At 36.8% G+C, this 17,888-nt stretch overlaps 1 protein-coding gene across 1 annotated transcript in view; it reads left to right on the top strand.

Moving 5' to 3' along the window:
- Positions 1-17,888, top strand: part of ca16b (carbonic anhydrase XVI b) — a 97,928-nt gene that overhangs the window by 70,103 nt on the left and 9,937 nt on the right. The window contains exons 8-14 of the mRNA XM_084127750.1: positions 1,344-1,539; positions 4,925-5,109; positions 9,596-9,704; positions 10,538-10,587; positions 10,679-11,435; positions 13,910-14,048; positions 17,105-17,196. Of these exons, the coding sequence (XP_083983876.1) occupies positions 1,344-1,539; positions 4,925-5,109; positions 9,596-9,704; positions 10,538-10,587; positions 10,679-11,435; positions 13,910-14,048; positions 17,105-17,196 (1,528 nt within the window). The remainder of the gene's footprint in view (positions 1-1,343; positions 1,540-4,924; positions 5,110-9,595; positions 9,705-10,537; positions 10,588-10,678; positions 11,436-13,909; positions 14,049-17,104; positions 17,197-17,888) is intronic.

The raw sequence follows: 17,888 nt of genomic DNA on the forward strand, positions 1-17,888 counted from the left end.
TATATCTGTGACCATATCTACATTAGCCAATATTAGTGTTATTTATTTGTTTGTTTGTTTGTAATAATAATACATAGTGTAATATTATTAGTCATAATAATAATTGTACTACAAATAATAATTATAATATTATTTATTTGTTTTTATACAAATTATACAAGTTTTTTTTTTTTTACTTTGTTGAATGATAATATGACTGACAAAATCCTCTTAAAGGTGCAGCAAGCAATTTCTGAGAAACACTGTTGATATTTAAAATCAGCCCAAACAAACACACCCCTCCCTTCATGACTCCGCCCACAAAATGCACGAGCAAGCAATACGATAGTGGATGTCTCTGTATCATAGCTGTAGCAAAGCAAAATAATGCTTTGCAAAAAATGAAGTGAAGATGACTAACAAACTACAAGGAAGAACAAAAAAGAATATACAGTACACAAGAGTATATACAAGCAAGAGTTTATTGATAGTTGCTAGTAGCACAGCAGCTCCAGACAAACAATGACACTCAAAACTGTCCTGTTATAAACAACATTACAACAACAGCATATCTTGGTTCTGTGAAATCGCAAAACCAGTGTTACTCACGTACACTATGGAGCAGAAACAACACAACCTCGGCATCTGTTTTCAGGCCTTCCTGCTTATGTCTCTCTAGCGCTGGAAAGCTTGTCTAATATAAACGCGGGTCCTAAAGCTCTTGCCTGATTATAACCCTTTTTTTTCCAGAGATATTCCTCTGACCGTTTCTCTTTTGTAATGTCTCTCAGCCATCTCTCTTTCTACAGTCTTTCTTTAAATCTCCCTCTTGCTCACTCTCTCTTCTCCCCCATCATGAGTGGACACGCCCCCTACTGCTGATTGGCTACAAGTGTGTTGTGGTGCTCGGTCCGATCCACTTTCATCAGCGTTTCTCAGAAATTGCTTACTGCACTTTTAAACACATCTAGGCCCTAGCAAGCCTCCAAAACACCCTAGCAACCACTTAGCTACGCTCCAAAAAAAAAAATCATTGTAAAAGTATATAAAGATTTATAGATTTTTATATTGATGAATGACTGATTGGTTCACTCCCAATACTTGCTCTGGTTATGCACACAGCTTTTAATGCTAACATGTGTTAAATGATCCGTTTTTGCTTCCTGCTTTATTCAGCATCACACAGAGTAAAGCCACTAAATCATACACAGCATGCTCGTATCTATCTCCTTTCTACACCTTCTTGGCCAAAATAATTTGACTTTATATATTCCCTTGATAGAAGTGAATAACTGAAATGGAAAAATCACATTTAAACTTTTGGATATTTTTTTCTTTCTATTTCTGCCTTTCTCTTGCTGTAGCTAGAGGCGTTCTACTCCATCTTCACCACAGAGCAGCAGGATCATGTGAAGTCCGTGGATTACCTGAGGAATAACCATCGGCCCACTCAAGATCTCAACAGCCGTCAAATCTTCAAATCAGCTCTGATGGATGCTTGGATGCCCGACGTCATGACAGACAGCATGGCCAGCGCTGCAGACTCAGAATCCTCACGAGGTATGATGCCTTTCTTACCAAAATCGCCCTGACCCATCAAGGAGGAAGACAGTTTTTTTTTCTGTTAATTCTAACCAGTAAGAGAATCCTATCATTAGGCAATAGTGAATTCGCTTTATTTATAACAATGTCCATGATCATTTCAGCAAAGTCTTTATGATGTAACATCAGTAAATTTCCAACTGGGACGTGATTATTTCTCTTATCCAAAACTAGAGTTCAGTTTTTTCTTCATAGACGTCATGTTTGGGTTTCTTCTCATTCATCTCATGAATAAAGTGCAAAGCTAGTTGTTTTTAGGATATCCATTGCTCTTGAGACAGACTGAATAAATAGGATTTATTAATGCAGTGACTACAGCAGTGCAGCGCTCTGAGCCAAGCCCAGTAACTGGGGGACGGTGTACTGTGTGCGTTAATGATAGCGCTGTTTTCCTCTCCGGCTGAGGGAATTGATTGCTATTGGTTGTGATGAAGTCTGGAGTGATGCAACACAGCGGAAAGGCGGAATAATCGTCATTAATATTCCCTCTAAAAATAAACCCGTACAAATGAACACTGTGTGGCCAAATAGCAATTCTGGTGTTTTCGAAGCAAGCAATTTTAAAAACCTTTTGCATTAATACATCTTTTTATCATTGTTTTTTGTTTTTTGTTCTTTCCTTTGTGGCACTTTCCTTACATTTTTGTTAATCATATATATATCATATATATATATACATACATACAGTGCCCTCCACTAATATTGGCACCTTTGGTACATATGAGCAAAGGTGGCTGTGAAAATAATTCTGCATTGTTTATCCTTTTGATCTTATATATGTATAAATATATATTTTATATATATTATTAAAATATATATTATATATATACATGCATACATATATGTATAAATAATTAAAAAGAAAATTATATATATATATATATATATATATACAGTTCATTATGGCTATTCTCTAGTCGTTGAGCGTACATCGGTTGTACACTCGTTATTGCAGTGCATTGTGGGATTGAATGAATGCACACAAAATCATCAACTATGGTTTGGAGAAAGGAAACAAGGCAAGCACAGGATCTAAATACATGAAGGCAACAAGTGAAACGTATTTGTACAAAACTTGTTGATAAAGAATAAATGATTAGTTCATTCTTAAACTATTTCAAGTCCTATTATGTACCCTAATTGTGGAAAGTTCTATGTACTATACGTACCTGTGAAGCACACAGCGTTATTGTCCCTCAGCACATCCAGTGCTGATATCTTAGCTTGTTTACTACATAACCCAAAAAACGCCATGAGAATAGAGTCAGTTTGAATCATCAGCGTTATCTCTGCCGGACAGTAATGGCGGCAGTCATTAGCATGCTGATGATTGAACTGATGAAAATAATGGGCTCTCGCTGAGTCACCCGTGCTAACAGAGCTCTCGAGGCCGACTTCCACAGCAGATGCCCTTTCACTAATCACCCCCTCGTCCTCGTTTCACTTCTTGTGTTCTTGCGATCTGCCTCTCGTTTCACAGACATGTTTATCACAGGCTTGTTGACAGGTCGCTAATGCTGATATACACACATTAAGAGTAGAGGCTTTTGGCATAATGACCTTATCAATCGCCACTTATGCGGTCCGCCCAACTTGACAAGAACACATCCCACCAAATGATTTGTGTGATAAGTGACGTCAATTGTGCAAATTACATCTGTTCATCTTTTCAGTGGCTCTGTAGTCATAATTAAAAACTTATATAACTTATGGTCGTGATTGTGACATCACACAGCAGATTCAGATTTTGTGAGGATGAAGAGCTAAATACCTGCTAGAAAGCCTGGTTAGGGTAGATTTGATTAGGATTTTCTTTTTTGCTGCAAAACAAACCTAGAGTTCATGTTTGTAATGGCTTTGACATTAAAAAAGCACCAACAATGAGGTCACTGTAATCAGGATTTCTTTCGGAAAAAAATAGCAACATGGTGAGACGTGTTTTTGTGTGCATGATAACGCTCTTAACAGCACGTCCAAACCCGACACAACACGATAAAGATTACAGCGACAAGCAATTTGTCTGTCCACACCATGACTGAATCAAAATCACAGCCAATCAGAAGAGCGTGTGGGCGGAGTCTCTCTGCAAGCGCACGGCGCTCGCAATGAAACTGCTAAGTACATAATAAAATATTACACCATTTTAACATTATTAAAAATACACACTGTGTTGACAGTTTGAACGTTCTTGTTTCCTTTATTTTCAAGATCTAAGGTGAGTTATCGATTGTCGCTTTCAGTACTGCTATGTTGAAATGATATTCAAACACACATTAGACTTGTCTGCTACAATATGTGTATATTATATTCATTTGAAGGCTTTTCTTTGCAAAAATTGTTAGTGTATATGTGGTTAATTGTGATTTTATTTGATTAAATTCATTACACGATATGCAGATTAATGACATTTTTTATATCATACATGAGTACACTTTTGTGCATTTATTTCAAGTAGAATTTTAAAAGCAGCACTTTTACACTACCGTTTTTTTTTTTTTACTTTTATTCAACAAGGATGCCATCAAAAGTGACAGTAACAACAACGTTACAAAAGATTTCTATTTCAAATAAATGCTGTTTATTTGAACTCTCTGTTCATTAGAGAATCCTGAAAATGATACAGTTTCCACAAAAATATTAAGCGGCAAAACATTTTCAATAATAATAAGTAATAATGTTTCTTGCGCACCAGTTCAACAAATTAGAATGATTTCTGAATGATAATGTGACTTTGAAGACTGCCCGCTGAAAATTCAGCTTTGCCATCACAGGAATAAATTACATTATATTAAAATAGATAACAATTATTTTAAATTTTAATAATATTTCACAATGTATCTGTTTTTACTGTACTTTTCATCAAATAATTCTGCCATTGTAAGCATAAGAGACTTCCTTCAAAAACACCCCAAACTTTTGAAAGGTAGTGTGTTTTTACTGCAGTAATATTTCATCAGTATATTTTAACTAGCATGTACTTCATCCACCACTGGGCATAGCACATACACACACAGTAGTGCGCACGGCCACAGCCACGCAAGGCTGTTTGAAAAGCCTGGAGGCAGATTGAGATGAACTCATGTATTATTTTCCACTTTGAAGCAGTTTCTAGTGAGAACGCTTTGGTGACTCAGACAGCAATAAAAGATTTATTTTCACCTGGGGGCTGCAGTCATGGACCTGCACGGCAGAGATCTGGCTCCGCTCCCGCTGCCGAACAGCCGTAATTCCGCCTGTTTATCTCCAATCACACATCCCTAATCAAATGAGAACAACTGTACCTTCTTCCTCCTTGTTTTTATCAGTCTCATCTCATCGCTCTGCTTCTCCTCTCTCTATCCAGTCTGCAGCAGCATCCCTGACAACATGAAGGTTCATCCACTGAACAGAACTGCACTTGTGCTGACCTGGGACAGACCGTCAGCTGTCTACCACCCGCCTATACTGGACTTCCTTGTCTCCTACAGCTGGGTAAAGGATGAAATGCCTTTTGAGAAGACCTTCACGCAGAGCAGTGAACACAGCACGGTAAGCTTCCCAACAATGAAAGGGCAAGCTGTTTGATCATTACAGATCATTGTGTCGACCACCGCAAACACTCTAGCTCAACCGGTTATCCAATCACTGTTTTGAGGTTACATTTGACTGAAGATGTAAGTGACACACTCAACTAGACCTTCAAGAAGCCCCTGTTAAATATTATATAAACTTGAGTGTTTAACAACATGCATATAGTCCTTATTAATGTGTTATACACTGCTGTTCAAAAGTTTGGGGTCAGTAAGATATTTTTTCATTGATCAATTTAATTGATCAGTAGTGACAGTAAAGACTTTTATAATGTTACAAAAGATTTCTATTTCAAATAAATACTGTACTTTTGAGCTTTCTATTCATCAAAGAATCCTGTAAAAAATTGTATCATAGTTTCCAGAAAAAAAGAATTAAACTGTTTTGCGCTTTGATAATAATAATCAGGCATGAAAACTCCTCACCTTTCGGCGAAATTCGCCGTTTTAAAACCTAAAAGGGTCACCTACGTGATTTGTGCAGATCCGATGAGAAAATATTTAGGGGGGGGGGGGGTCGAGGTCGAGGCCAGCATTTATCCCCTATAAAGTTACCATAAACTTCGCAGCTTTAAAAAACAATCATCATTCCTAATGCCGAAACATGACAGCCAATACGAGTCAGAGTAACGTTAGGGCAGAAATGTTTTCAAAGTCTTTTACACCGCGAGTCTGACAACTGGACACACACTGCCGAACAAAGTACCGCACGTCGGAAAGAAAGCCTGAGGTAAGTTAGCTTACAATGTTAACTGTCCTGTCAGATACAGACAGCGATGTTGCCAATGTCATTATTTTGACATAGAAGTGGGCGAGATAATATCGCGAGCGGGCGCGGGCGCCGTGAGCGCTGAGCGAGCAGGAACAGTGCAGTGTTATTCATTGCGCGGCTCGCGAGACTCATGTGTCTCGCCAAGCTTTAATTTGTGGCTCGCATGGCGATAAATAATACGGTGATATGATGCATTCACTAGAGATATTTCATAAAAACATTAATAACATGTAGGGCTTTAACATAACCCGTTAAAAACTCAAAGTGTCAGCTCTATTACAAATAATTTCGATCGGATTGAAAGGGGTGGTTTATCGAGAGAACGTGAAAAAACTCGATCGATTGAAAACCGAAACTGAAAGGACGACGTATGACGCGCTGAACGAGCCGTTCTCCTGATGAATAAAGTGTCATATAAATGAGTATCCTTTCATTCTATAATTCTCCTTTCACTCAGCATCTGTGAAGTGAAGCAGGACAACGGCCCACCAGTCCTTGTTTCAGATTATCATACAGACGACTGGTTTGGGGCATTTTTAATGCGTGATAAATAGTAGTAGTAAATAGTTTTTTTTCTCTGACACTCGATGAAACACGTAGATCAGCGGCCCATTGGTTCTTTTCTTGATTGACACTGGGCTAGCCCAATCAAATCTTTAATGTGAAGTATAGAAATATACTCTTTCAAGTATAGAAATTAGTACAAAACTAATTATGAAAGTTTCCTTTATTTTTCAGTGCATTTGTTTTACAATATATGGCTATTACTATCATGGGATTAATATTATAACTATTATTGTAGTAGTAATGTAGACAGACACTGTAACTAAAAGAGTTTTGAATTTTTCTTTGTTTAATTTGCACCAGATTGATGAATTTAACATTAAAAAGCACCAAATTTTCTTACGGGGGAGCATGCCCCCGAACCCTCCTAGAGTGGCAGAGGTCCATAAATGAGAATTTTGTACTTATTTCAGCTGTGCGTGTTAACTCACGCGTTCCTACTCACTCATTACATTTATTTATTTGTTTATTTATTTATTCATTTTTTTTTGGGGGGGGGGGGTATATATATGCCGCATCCTTCTCACCTTTTTTACCCCTGACCTGTTTTCATGCCTGAATAATAAGAAGAAATGCTTCTTGAGCACCAAATCTGTATATTAGAATGATTTCTGAAGAATCATGTGACACTGAAGACTAGCTGCTGAAAATTTTGTCATCACAGGAATAAATTACATTTTAAAATATATTAAAATAGGAGCAGTTATTTTAAAATAATATTTATATAATTTTTGTATCAAATATATACAGCCTTGGTGAGCATAGCCTTTTTTTTCCCCCAAAAACATTTAAAAAATCATACTGACTAATGATATGATCATTATTGATAATTATTATTAAAATGGTTATACATTTGAAGTATATGATGCATTTTATTTACTATATTTTAATGTGGGATTAACAATGAGTTCTTTGACTGAAGTCTTTAGTTTTAGTTGAAATAAGCGTCATATTTTGGTTGTTTCATGCATATATGTATTGGCTTCCCAAATAAGTTTAAATAATAATTGCAGTACCATTATGGACCCCTTAGGGGGTTAGAGACCCCCTGCTGAAGATTCATGAGTTAGACAGAACGCAATGTAATGGAACACCTCTGTCACTACATCTCCGAGATCTCAAGATGTGTTGTAGTGCCCAGACTTGTCGGCAGTTATCTACAACGAAAAAGATTAATAAGAGTTAAGACCAGGGTTATAGCAGTTAAATCAATGTTTATATGTGAATAAAAGCCTAAATTCAGTCTGTTCAACATATAAAGCGATCATGTCTCTTCAGAAAATTTGGACTAAACCGCTCAATTCATATGGATTTGTTTTACAATCTGGTAGTTGCGTAGCTGTCAATGGAGGGACAGAAAGCTCCCAGATTTCATCAAAAAGATCTTCATTTGTGTTCCAAAGATGAACAAAAGTCTTACGGGTTTGGAACGACATGAGTATGAGTAATTAATGACAGAATTTTCATTTTTGGGTGAACCATCCCTTTAATGTTTGAACTTTATATTAGTTAGGCTAGAATTCGTTTTTGCTGTGATCCGGCCAGGCCAGAAGAAAAAATCCTTAGTGTTGAGCCCAGAGTCCATATTTTGTTTTTTTAGTTAGTTAACAGTAATACTTGTTAATAGAAATGATATGATGACAATCTTCTGTTAGTCAAAGAGTAGCCTAAACATGTACCAATTTGAACTGTACTGCAGAAAGACTGGTTTTTGTATAGACTTGTTACCAATTTAAGAACTGGTAGGGTACTGGTTTGAGTCACTATAGTAATATAGTGGTGCCAATATACAGAGGCACCATTTAGGCAATGGTCTCTTGCTACACATTCTCACTGAGGGATAAGCCCCCCTGAACATCAAATCCTAGAACTGCCCCCAATTAAGACACTATTGCAGACAGTGGCTCCTGGGCAGGGGGCCCAATTGGTGTGATGTGCCAGTTCAGTTAATTGGAAAAATTGTATATGTATATTTGTGTAATTTCACCCTTGATACAAAAATTGAAGCATGATGTCACTGCCTGTAGCCAGGGTCTTGTCTTCTGGTTCCCAGCATAATTCTGATGGATGGGCTGCTCTCATCGATTTGATGGACTTGGACAGTATTTTGTCTTTCTTCCCTCAAGTCTAATGAATGACTTACACCCATGTCTGTCAGTCACCTTATTGGAGCAGCCTTACACACACAGTTTGCATAACAACAAGACAGTGTCCAGCCAGTTGAAGGATTTTTTTCTGATGAGTGCTGTCAGTCTTTTTTAGCCTTGGTCAAATTAGATTTGGATTTAGTTAAGGGATATAACTGCCACGGTTAAAGTCCAATTACTTTCTTTCACTCTGCATCCCATCATGACTCCCTCAATCTTTTTGCCTCTACATTTACATTTTTATTTCAATTCTGAGCCCAGTCACAGCACAGGTTGTGCCAGTGAATCTAGACCAACTTTGGGTATATGAAATTCAAATGAATATCTATCTATTTCTGGGAGACTGTGGATCTCTGAAAGATGGAGCAGGACATTGCAATAAATAAGTGTCAATTTATACAAATAATAATGGCAAATGTTTAATTTGCTTTGACATTTCGGTTTTGGAAAATAACATCTTGTCGTATTTACTGTGTGTTGTGTAATGAGGTTTTTGGATTTGTGTGTAGTTGTTGAAGGGACACTCTGGTTGTGTCCAACATTCAGAATTACATTTCAGTCTTCAGTGTCACATGATCCTTGAGAAATCATTCTAATATGCTGATTTGATGCTTAATAATTTCTAATTATTACCAGTGCTGCAAATAGTTGTGCTGATTAATATATTAGATACATTATACTTTTTTGATGAATAGAAAGTTTAAAAGCATTTATTTGAAATTAGAATTTTTTTTAAACAATTTAAAATGTCACTTTTAATCAGTTTAATGCATAAAAGTATTAATTTCTTCAAAAAAAGTGTGTATTGTTTATCTGGGTATTCCATTCATATCTGCACACATTATACATACTGCAAAGGCTGTATTAGTAGAAGGAGATTCTGAGCTATCCAATTTATATCCAATAATCTATATGAGTTGTACTGTTATTAAAATGTATGGTGTGTCGTATGTCTCCTGCAGAGGGCAGTCATCTCACTTGTGTCTCCAGATGTCCTGTATCTCTTCAGAGTGCAAGCTGTATGTCAGAGAGACCAGCGCAGTGACTTCAGCCAAACACTTTTATTCAGAGGTTTGTCTGATTTTATGTGGCTTTCTGTTCTTAAAAATAAAAATAATCAATTACTGCTGCTAACCAAGCCTTAAAGTCGGCATGAAATGTTTTGTGACATATATCCGAGTGAAACGGCTTCTCGAACTAGACAAAAATATAGGGAAGGACTTAATTTTGTCCAGCCATCAGGAATAGATAAGACAGTTGTGGTTTGCTATTGGTCGATCTCATGTTAGTGACAGGTTGCTCCGCCCTCGGGCCAGTAAACTTCAGAGAAAAGAAGAGTTGTCGCTGCAAGAGGAGGGGACGTTATTTATTTGATTAAATATTATGAAAGCATGTGAATTTTAAACGAATAAGGCTACGTCTACATTAATCCGGATACATTTGAAAAAGGCATTTTAGTTTCAAAACGCTCTCCGTCCACACTAGCGTTTTCAAAAGTTTCTTATCCACATTGAAACGTCGGAAACCACTAAATTCCCCTTACTGCGCATGCGTAAATCCTCATCTCATAACTGAGATGATACAGAATACATAATAACGTTCTCATGCTATTCTTCTGGCAGGATCATTTTCAAATTTATCCACTTGGAAAAGCGTTTTCAAAAGCTCAGTTTTCAAAGGACAAAAACGCTGTTTCAGTGTGGACGGAAGGCCAAAACAGAGATAGATGTATGTATGTATGATAGATGCTTTTTCAAATGAAAACGTATTAATGTGGACAAGGCCAGATAAATGATTTATAATAAATACTGCACTATTCCTTAAAAAAACAAACAAGAATTGTCCATTTTGATTTCATGGCAACACTAATATTGATTGTCACATTGTGTGATTTATTCTTCAAGCAAACACCACAAGGATATTTGAGGGGACAAGGATTGTGAAAACCGGAATGGTGGGTAACTGGGTTAATCATTTCTAAATCTGTGTATTTGCTTCTCTACACACGTTGTAATTTTTCTTTTCCTCTTCTGCCCTGGTTGTAGCCGACGTTGTCCCCCGCCTCTTCAGCAGACATGGCCCCTATAAGCTCAGGCTCCTCTACCTGGACGTCCGCCGGCCTCCCCTTTTCATTTGTCTCCATGGCAACGGGAATGGGGCCCCCATCCAGCGGAGGACAAGCCACTGTAGCATCTGTGGTGACCAGCACTCTGTTGGCAGGACTGGGCTTCAGTGGCAGTGTGATTTCTTCCCTCCCAGGATCCTTTTGGCCAACCCACTCTACAAACTCAGGCCCCACGCCCACTCAGCACCCATCCACTCCCACTGCTGAAAGCACCCCGTCTGAGAGCAACGTCCTCATCTCGGAGGACAGCACTGAAGCTAATAACAAACAGGAAGAAGACAGTGAAAGAGAGGAGAAGGAGGAAAAAGAGGAAGAGGAGGAGGAAGAGGAACAGGAAGAAGAGGAGAAGAAAAAAAGGGGGAAAGATGCGACAGTCAAGGACAAAAAGCAGGCCAAGACGGTGCCCCAAAAACCAACTGCCCCCATCCCAACATCAAAACACAGGGAGCGGGAAGGAGAGAGGGCGGATGCTAACACTGAGAACTCTACATCGGCCCCTAGAATAGTGGAAGAGCAGGGATCCCGTTCCACTGAGAGGCCTTCTGGAGAGGGTTCATCAAAACCAACATGGCTGGAGGATAATGACACTGCAGACATGCAGATTCCCTCAGGCTCGACGGAGAGCACCAAACTCACCAATGAGGAGAAGGCACACTGGCCATACTACATTCACACTGGTAGGTGAGCTGAGTCTAAAGCTCTGTGCAAAAGATAAAACGGCAATTAAGTACACATGGTCAAAAGTACAGTAACTTTAAAATTAGTAATTAGTGCCAAATCGTGTCCAAAAACTAAAATGTACATTACCTTAATAAATATAATTAAGAGTATATGAATATATATAAATATATTTAATAGTGCTGTCAAATCGAATAATCGCATCTAACATGAAAGTTTTTGTTTACATAATATGTGTGTGTATATATTATTATATTTATATATATGTCTGTGTGTGTGCGTGTCTGCATATATATACATATACACACATATACAGTATAATATATATATACAGGGGTTAAAGTGGGCCGTTCCGGCACCTCAGATAAATTAATAAATAAATAGATTCAAATCAAATCAAATCATTCTAAGCAAATTCAATGATTCTCATTATTCATCATATCAAAACTGAATATCACCGCCTGGCCCCGCATTCACAAACACGCTTCCCGACGTTATGTTCTCACGGTTCTCCTGTCTGATTTTAGTGCATCTACACCGGTTCACGCCTCCCCTCCCCGCTGAACGCCAGCGGTTACTAATGCGTGAATGCACTCACGGGGGTTGAGCGCGGTAAAGTTAGTTTTAGGTTCGATATTCGCCGGACATTTGTTTTCCCTTGTAATATATTTTATTATTATATTACATATTATATTTATAACCGAGAATGCTTTGACGCGTTTCCACAGCGCATGATGCTTAAGGGAACGTCTGCCAATTCCACCAACTGCATTAAACGTAGACTATAATTTGTATTATTTAAAATTACTTTTAACATTTAAAAACAGACGTTTTCAAACTCCAAAGCTTGTAGAAGGTTCCTATTGGCAGTACTGACTTAGGCTACAGCTTTCCTGGTAGCCTTAAAACTTGTCTCAGAAAATGATTCATAAAACATATAAATATCAGTTGAGCCTGTTTACTTTCTTCACTGACACAGACGAAAATGAAAAGACTATCAGTCAAAGTTCAGCTTTAGGATGGGAAGAATTAGGGCAGAAGGAGACTGAGAGAAAAATAAAGATGAAGATGAGGAGAGGGTACTGACAAATAATCTAATGACCAAGTTTTAAGCTATTTCTTAGCATTTTTTTTTTTTTTGGCCTTCAAAAGCCCTAAATTGCACATATGTTGGTCAGAGAAATACAAATTTTCTCGGGGGAGCATGCCCCCGAACCCCCCTAACTACCTCACATTTCAGTCAGTTTTGGACTTCCCATTTTTAGGTTTAAATTTACATTGTGAAAAACAAGGTTGTGTTCAATATCGTCGTGTTCAGCAATTTTAACATAGTATCATCATCATATCAGTGTAGATGTAGATGGACCAAAATAAAAACATTAAAATAAGTATTAAATAAGTATTATGATACTTGGTGCCAGTGCCACAGTGACATTCTTGTCCCAAAAAGTATTGCTATACCACGATACTCAATATGTAGTCCCACGGTGAGTCATTTTTCCCTGTTGCACCTACACAAAATTTGAGGGTTCCCCCACCTGCCAAATCCCACTTTAACCACTGTATATATATATATATATATATATATATATATATGTGTGTGTGTGTGTGTGTGTGTGTGTGTGTGTGTGTATACAGTATATACACACACAGACACATATAAAATACATAAATATAATAATATATATATACACACAGACATATAATATATATATAAATATAATAATACATTACTCACTCATATATTATGTAAGCAAAAACTTTTATGTTAGATGCGATTAATCATGATTATTTGATTTGACAGCACTAATATTTAATGAGTAAAATATTTATAAATATAAAAATGTAAAATATGTATTATCTGCATGATATAATATCTTAGGTGTCTGTATAATATGTATGTATTATTATGCATTATTAAAAATGTGTACACAAAATAAATATAATAAAATGTATAACATGCATTAGCATATATAAATATATATATTTTTTATTCAAATATATTAGATACACTTCCGTTAAAAAAAATTGGGATACAAGTTTAAAAACAAAAGTTTATTCCGTAAAGACACATTAAACTGATCAAAAGTTGTTACAAAAGATATATTTCAAATAAATCTTTATTTGAAAAGGAATCCTGAAGAGATGTACTGTGGTTTCCACAAAAACATTAAGCTTCACAACTTTTTCCAACTTTAATAATCATAATAAATGTTTCATGAGCTCCAAATTAGCATATTAAAATTATTTCTGAAGGATCGTGTGACATTGAAAATGATGAAAATTCAGCTTTGCCGTCACATGAATAATTTCAAAATATATTAAAATAGAACATTTATTTTAAATTGCATGAATTACATTTTTCAAGCATTTATAGTAGAATAGACTCTTTCCATCTATTATTGAAGGGTTTTCAAAAATATATATTTATATATTTGTTACCTTGCTCTGGTCCCCTTTGACCACCATGCAGAGAGGAACAGCATCTCCACTGTCACCCGAGACCCGGTGTCATCCTCCAGCCGGGTGGAGTGGATCATCCCCCTGATGGTGGTCTCTGCCCTCACTCTGCTCTGTCTGATCATGCTGCTGGCTGTTCTGGTCTACTGGAGGTAAGATTGAATTAGATATTGTCCAGCACATTGGTCTGAGATCATCTTGGGCCTTTACTGTATGGGATACATGCATGGGAAAAGATCAGGTCTCTTTATCTGCGTTCCTTAACTTCTACATTTGTCTCATCTCATTTTTTTGAGCTTTGGTTTCTTCTGAACGAATGCATCACCTAATTAATATTCATGACAGCATGTATTATGTAGAGTAGATTTGTCTGGTCATGGTTGTGCCTGGTTTGTAAACAGTGTAAGGTCGCTCTGTCCCCTGAATCCACACTTCATCTAACTATTTCTACTGGCCTTTATAACCCTGGCTCAGCTCCCTGGAGAGTCCGTGCCCCATCTGCCCTCTCCCGGACTGGTCTCAGCCCCATGGTAACCGAATTTAAATCCTCCTATGGAGCTTCCTGCCAAATACCACCATCCTCCTGTTCAGTCTTGTATCTGTATGTGAGCTAAGAGGTTGCGGGCCCCCTGGGGACCATGAGTCTTGTGCGGAGGGACCCAGCTGTGCTCCAATCTGTGATGCTGACTGGTTTGAGCATATCATTTAAAATGTGCACACAATAGTAACATTACATCAAAAGATAAATATTAAAACATTTTATATTATAAATGTATGATATCATGATTTTTTTTAATATATATATTTTTTGTTATATTATTGTACTGCTTGTATGTTATTTTAGTTTAATTGATATACTATTATAGTATTTATTGATATTTTAAATTAGCTTTTATTTTTATTTATTTGATTCATTTTAGTTTTAGTTATTTTAGTACTTCCACTTAAATCTATTTCAGTTATTTGCCAAGGCAATATTTGTAATTTTAAGTTTTTTAAGTGTACGTTTTTCATGTTATATTCCTATGTTATTTTTATTTCAGCTTTATGTCAATTTACCGGGAAAAAAATATGTTTTTTCGTAAAATAAATAAATAAAATTAATCCTATTTATTTCAGTGTATTTTCAAGAAGGTTTTAGCAGTTTTAGTACTTCAATGTAATCATATTTATTTCAGTTATTTGCCAAGGCAGTCCATCTACTATTCATTTTTTATTGTTTTTCAGCTTTATTGTGTTTAGCGAAAACTTTTAATGGTTTTAGTTTCAGTTATAACTATAACAACACTGGTCTTACATGGCCTTAACGAGCACCACAAATGTCAAGAATTTTTGCATGCAAGTTACAGTTCCAATTGCAAAGCAATTACGTCAGCCAACAAATCAGGAAAAGATTGAGAGGAAAAGATAACAGCAGTTTGATTTGATCATTTGATGGGTTTATAAGAGGTTGATCAGTGACAGTTAAAGTGAATGAAAGACTGAGTTTGCACGATAATCTGTTAAGAGAGCGGACGAAAGACAAGTGACAAGACGCAACTGCTCCCCCGAGAATGTGACGGCAAACGTCTTTGTTCAAGACATTACTGTCAAATTTCAAGAACGTCAAGAACAAAAGCCATTCAAAAGATATTCCATTCTCGTTTTTTTATAACTGGAGTTCATGCAAGTTACCAGAAAGTATGATATTATTTGCTTAAAATGAAGTTATGATGTTGCCAAGGCGATAGGCTAATGAGAGGTTTATGTAGGCAGGGTTCCATCTGGATGGCTCAGAGGCTTTCAGTCTCCTCAGACTCACAGATGCCCATTAAAGACCAAAGATGCCGCACTCATTTCTACACGTACGCATGCGATCGCTTATGAGTTAGAGCAATTCCAGACTCGACGCAAAGTCGCAGATGGGGAATGATAAGAGGTTATATTTATCTTTTTACCATTTGCCTATTTTGCATTCTCAAGGATTAGACCGCAGGGTCCAAAACTTCTCTGAAGGACCCTTCTATACCATTAGTCTAACGTCTCTAAACACACGGCCATCATAAAAAGGTCATTAGTGTGAGGTTCCTGTCCCCCCAGTCATCGTCTCTCCTCAATCCCCCCAGCCCTCCCTCCCTCATCGGAGCTCTACGAGCGTTCAACCCCTCTTTTCTTTCTTTTTATCTCACCTCTCAAGGATGACTAGCATCTGCTCATTGCTCTGCTTAAAGTACAGGTAGGGGCATGCTTATACACGTGCTTTACTGGGATTTACATGAAGCAAGTCTTCAATAAGGGGGTGGAAGGGTTTATACCATGTCTTTGTGCACTGAAAGTAAAAAAAAAAAAAGAGATTTTTTTAAAGATTTTCCCAAGGCAGAAAGAGTTGCATGTGCAGAGTTTGGCTGGATATTTGGTATCATCGCTTTGATCTTAATGTGTATTATATGAGAACTAGATGTTTGTGTGTGTGTAGTGGCTAATGCATTTTAATTATGGAAATGTGCCAATGATAGTCTTTATTATGCAGTATGAGTTGGTCTGAGTCAATACAAGTCTGTCGAGCTGATTCATTCATCTGATATTTGGCCTATATTGTGATCCTCTGCATCAGCAGATAACCATAACCACTCGGACAATTAACAGAAGTCTGTTTATCGACTTCTGTTTTCAAATTCAAGTTTTTGAGTTAATGTCATTTTGTGAAAATAAGTACTTAATAAATAAAATGTATTAATATTAATAATAATAACATAAATAGTAAATTTAGTTTAAACAATATATTTAAATATTAAAATCTACAGACAGACTTGTACAAGGATTTTCTGTTTTCAAATATTTTTAGAGTGAATTTTATGTTATTTTGTGAAAATAAATACTTAATGAATAATAATAACAATAATAATAGAAATAATCAAATGTTTTTGTGTAAGAATATTTGGATTAAGTTGTATTACGTCATGTATATGTACAGTATATTTAGAGAGAATGCTCTGTATACTCATTCTTCTTTTAGTAATGGACTGATATCAGAGTTGTGACTAAAATTGCATTGAACAGAAACACAGGTCAAAACACCATTTGCTAAGAAGATTGTACTAAATTGTACTTTGACATTAAGTGAACAGTAATTCTCAGCAAGCAGGAGGCTTCCTCAGAATTAAGAAGCTTTTAAAATAATCATCCCGATTACCTGCTTTCTACTAACCGGGACGGTTTCTGTTCATAGGAGATTCTTCCAGACTGCACATTTCTATATTGACGACAGGAACTCCCCCAGAGTGATCCGCGATGACAGTTTTCCCATCATATCTACTGCGGGTGAGTCTAAACAAACATAAATGAAAACACGAGGTTTCATAATGCAAGTACTTTTATTTTATGACATCATTATCCAGCAAAAAAGTGGCTTCAGAATTTGGTGCATAGTCAGAATACAGAGTTCTTTAGTTTTGATTTCATCACATGTACCCTTGTGTGGAGAACGCAATGCCAGGATGGGTGTCGGTTGTCTATTTTGGGAGCAAAGCACCTCACTAGGTAACAGCTATATTCTGAAATAGATCAATAAGATATAAGCAAACATTGCAGCCGAGTGAAGTGACGCTTTATAAATATACCTGACCAGCTGACAAATAGTTATTACAGGATGTTGTTTAATGTGCATGATTTATTTATTCATTTTTGTCTCATACACTTCTGTAATTTATGAGACAACGCTTCCCTGCCATTGACGGAAATTTCCGGCTTTCTGTGTTTTCACTGTTATACGGTAGAGGGCGATTCTTCTGATATCTTCTGAAAATTACTGACTCTCCGGATCAAAACACAGGAAAAAAAGAAGCAGAAACAAGCGATAGCATATGCAAGCAGATCCATATGTAAAATAACGTGATCATCAACATTAAACAGCATGTTAAACAAAACTACCAAATAAAATGTCGACGCGGGACGAGCTATAGGACTGTGAAACTTTAGGGGTGTTGATGGACTTGATCTACTCCGATCCGATC

This window comes from Abramis brama (assembly GCF_963993115.1).
Source record: "Abramis brama genome assembly, chromosome: 11".
Taxonomy (NCBI): Eukaryota; Metazoa; Chordata; class Actinopteri; order Cypriniformes; family Leuciscidae; genus Abramis; species Abramis brama.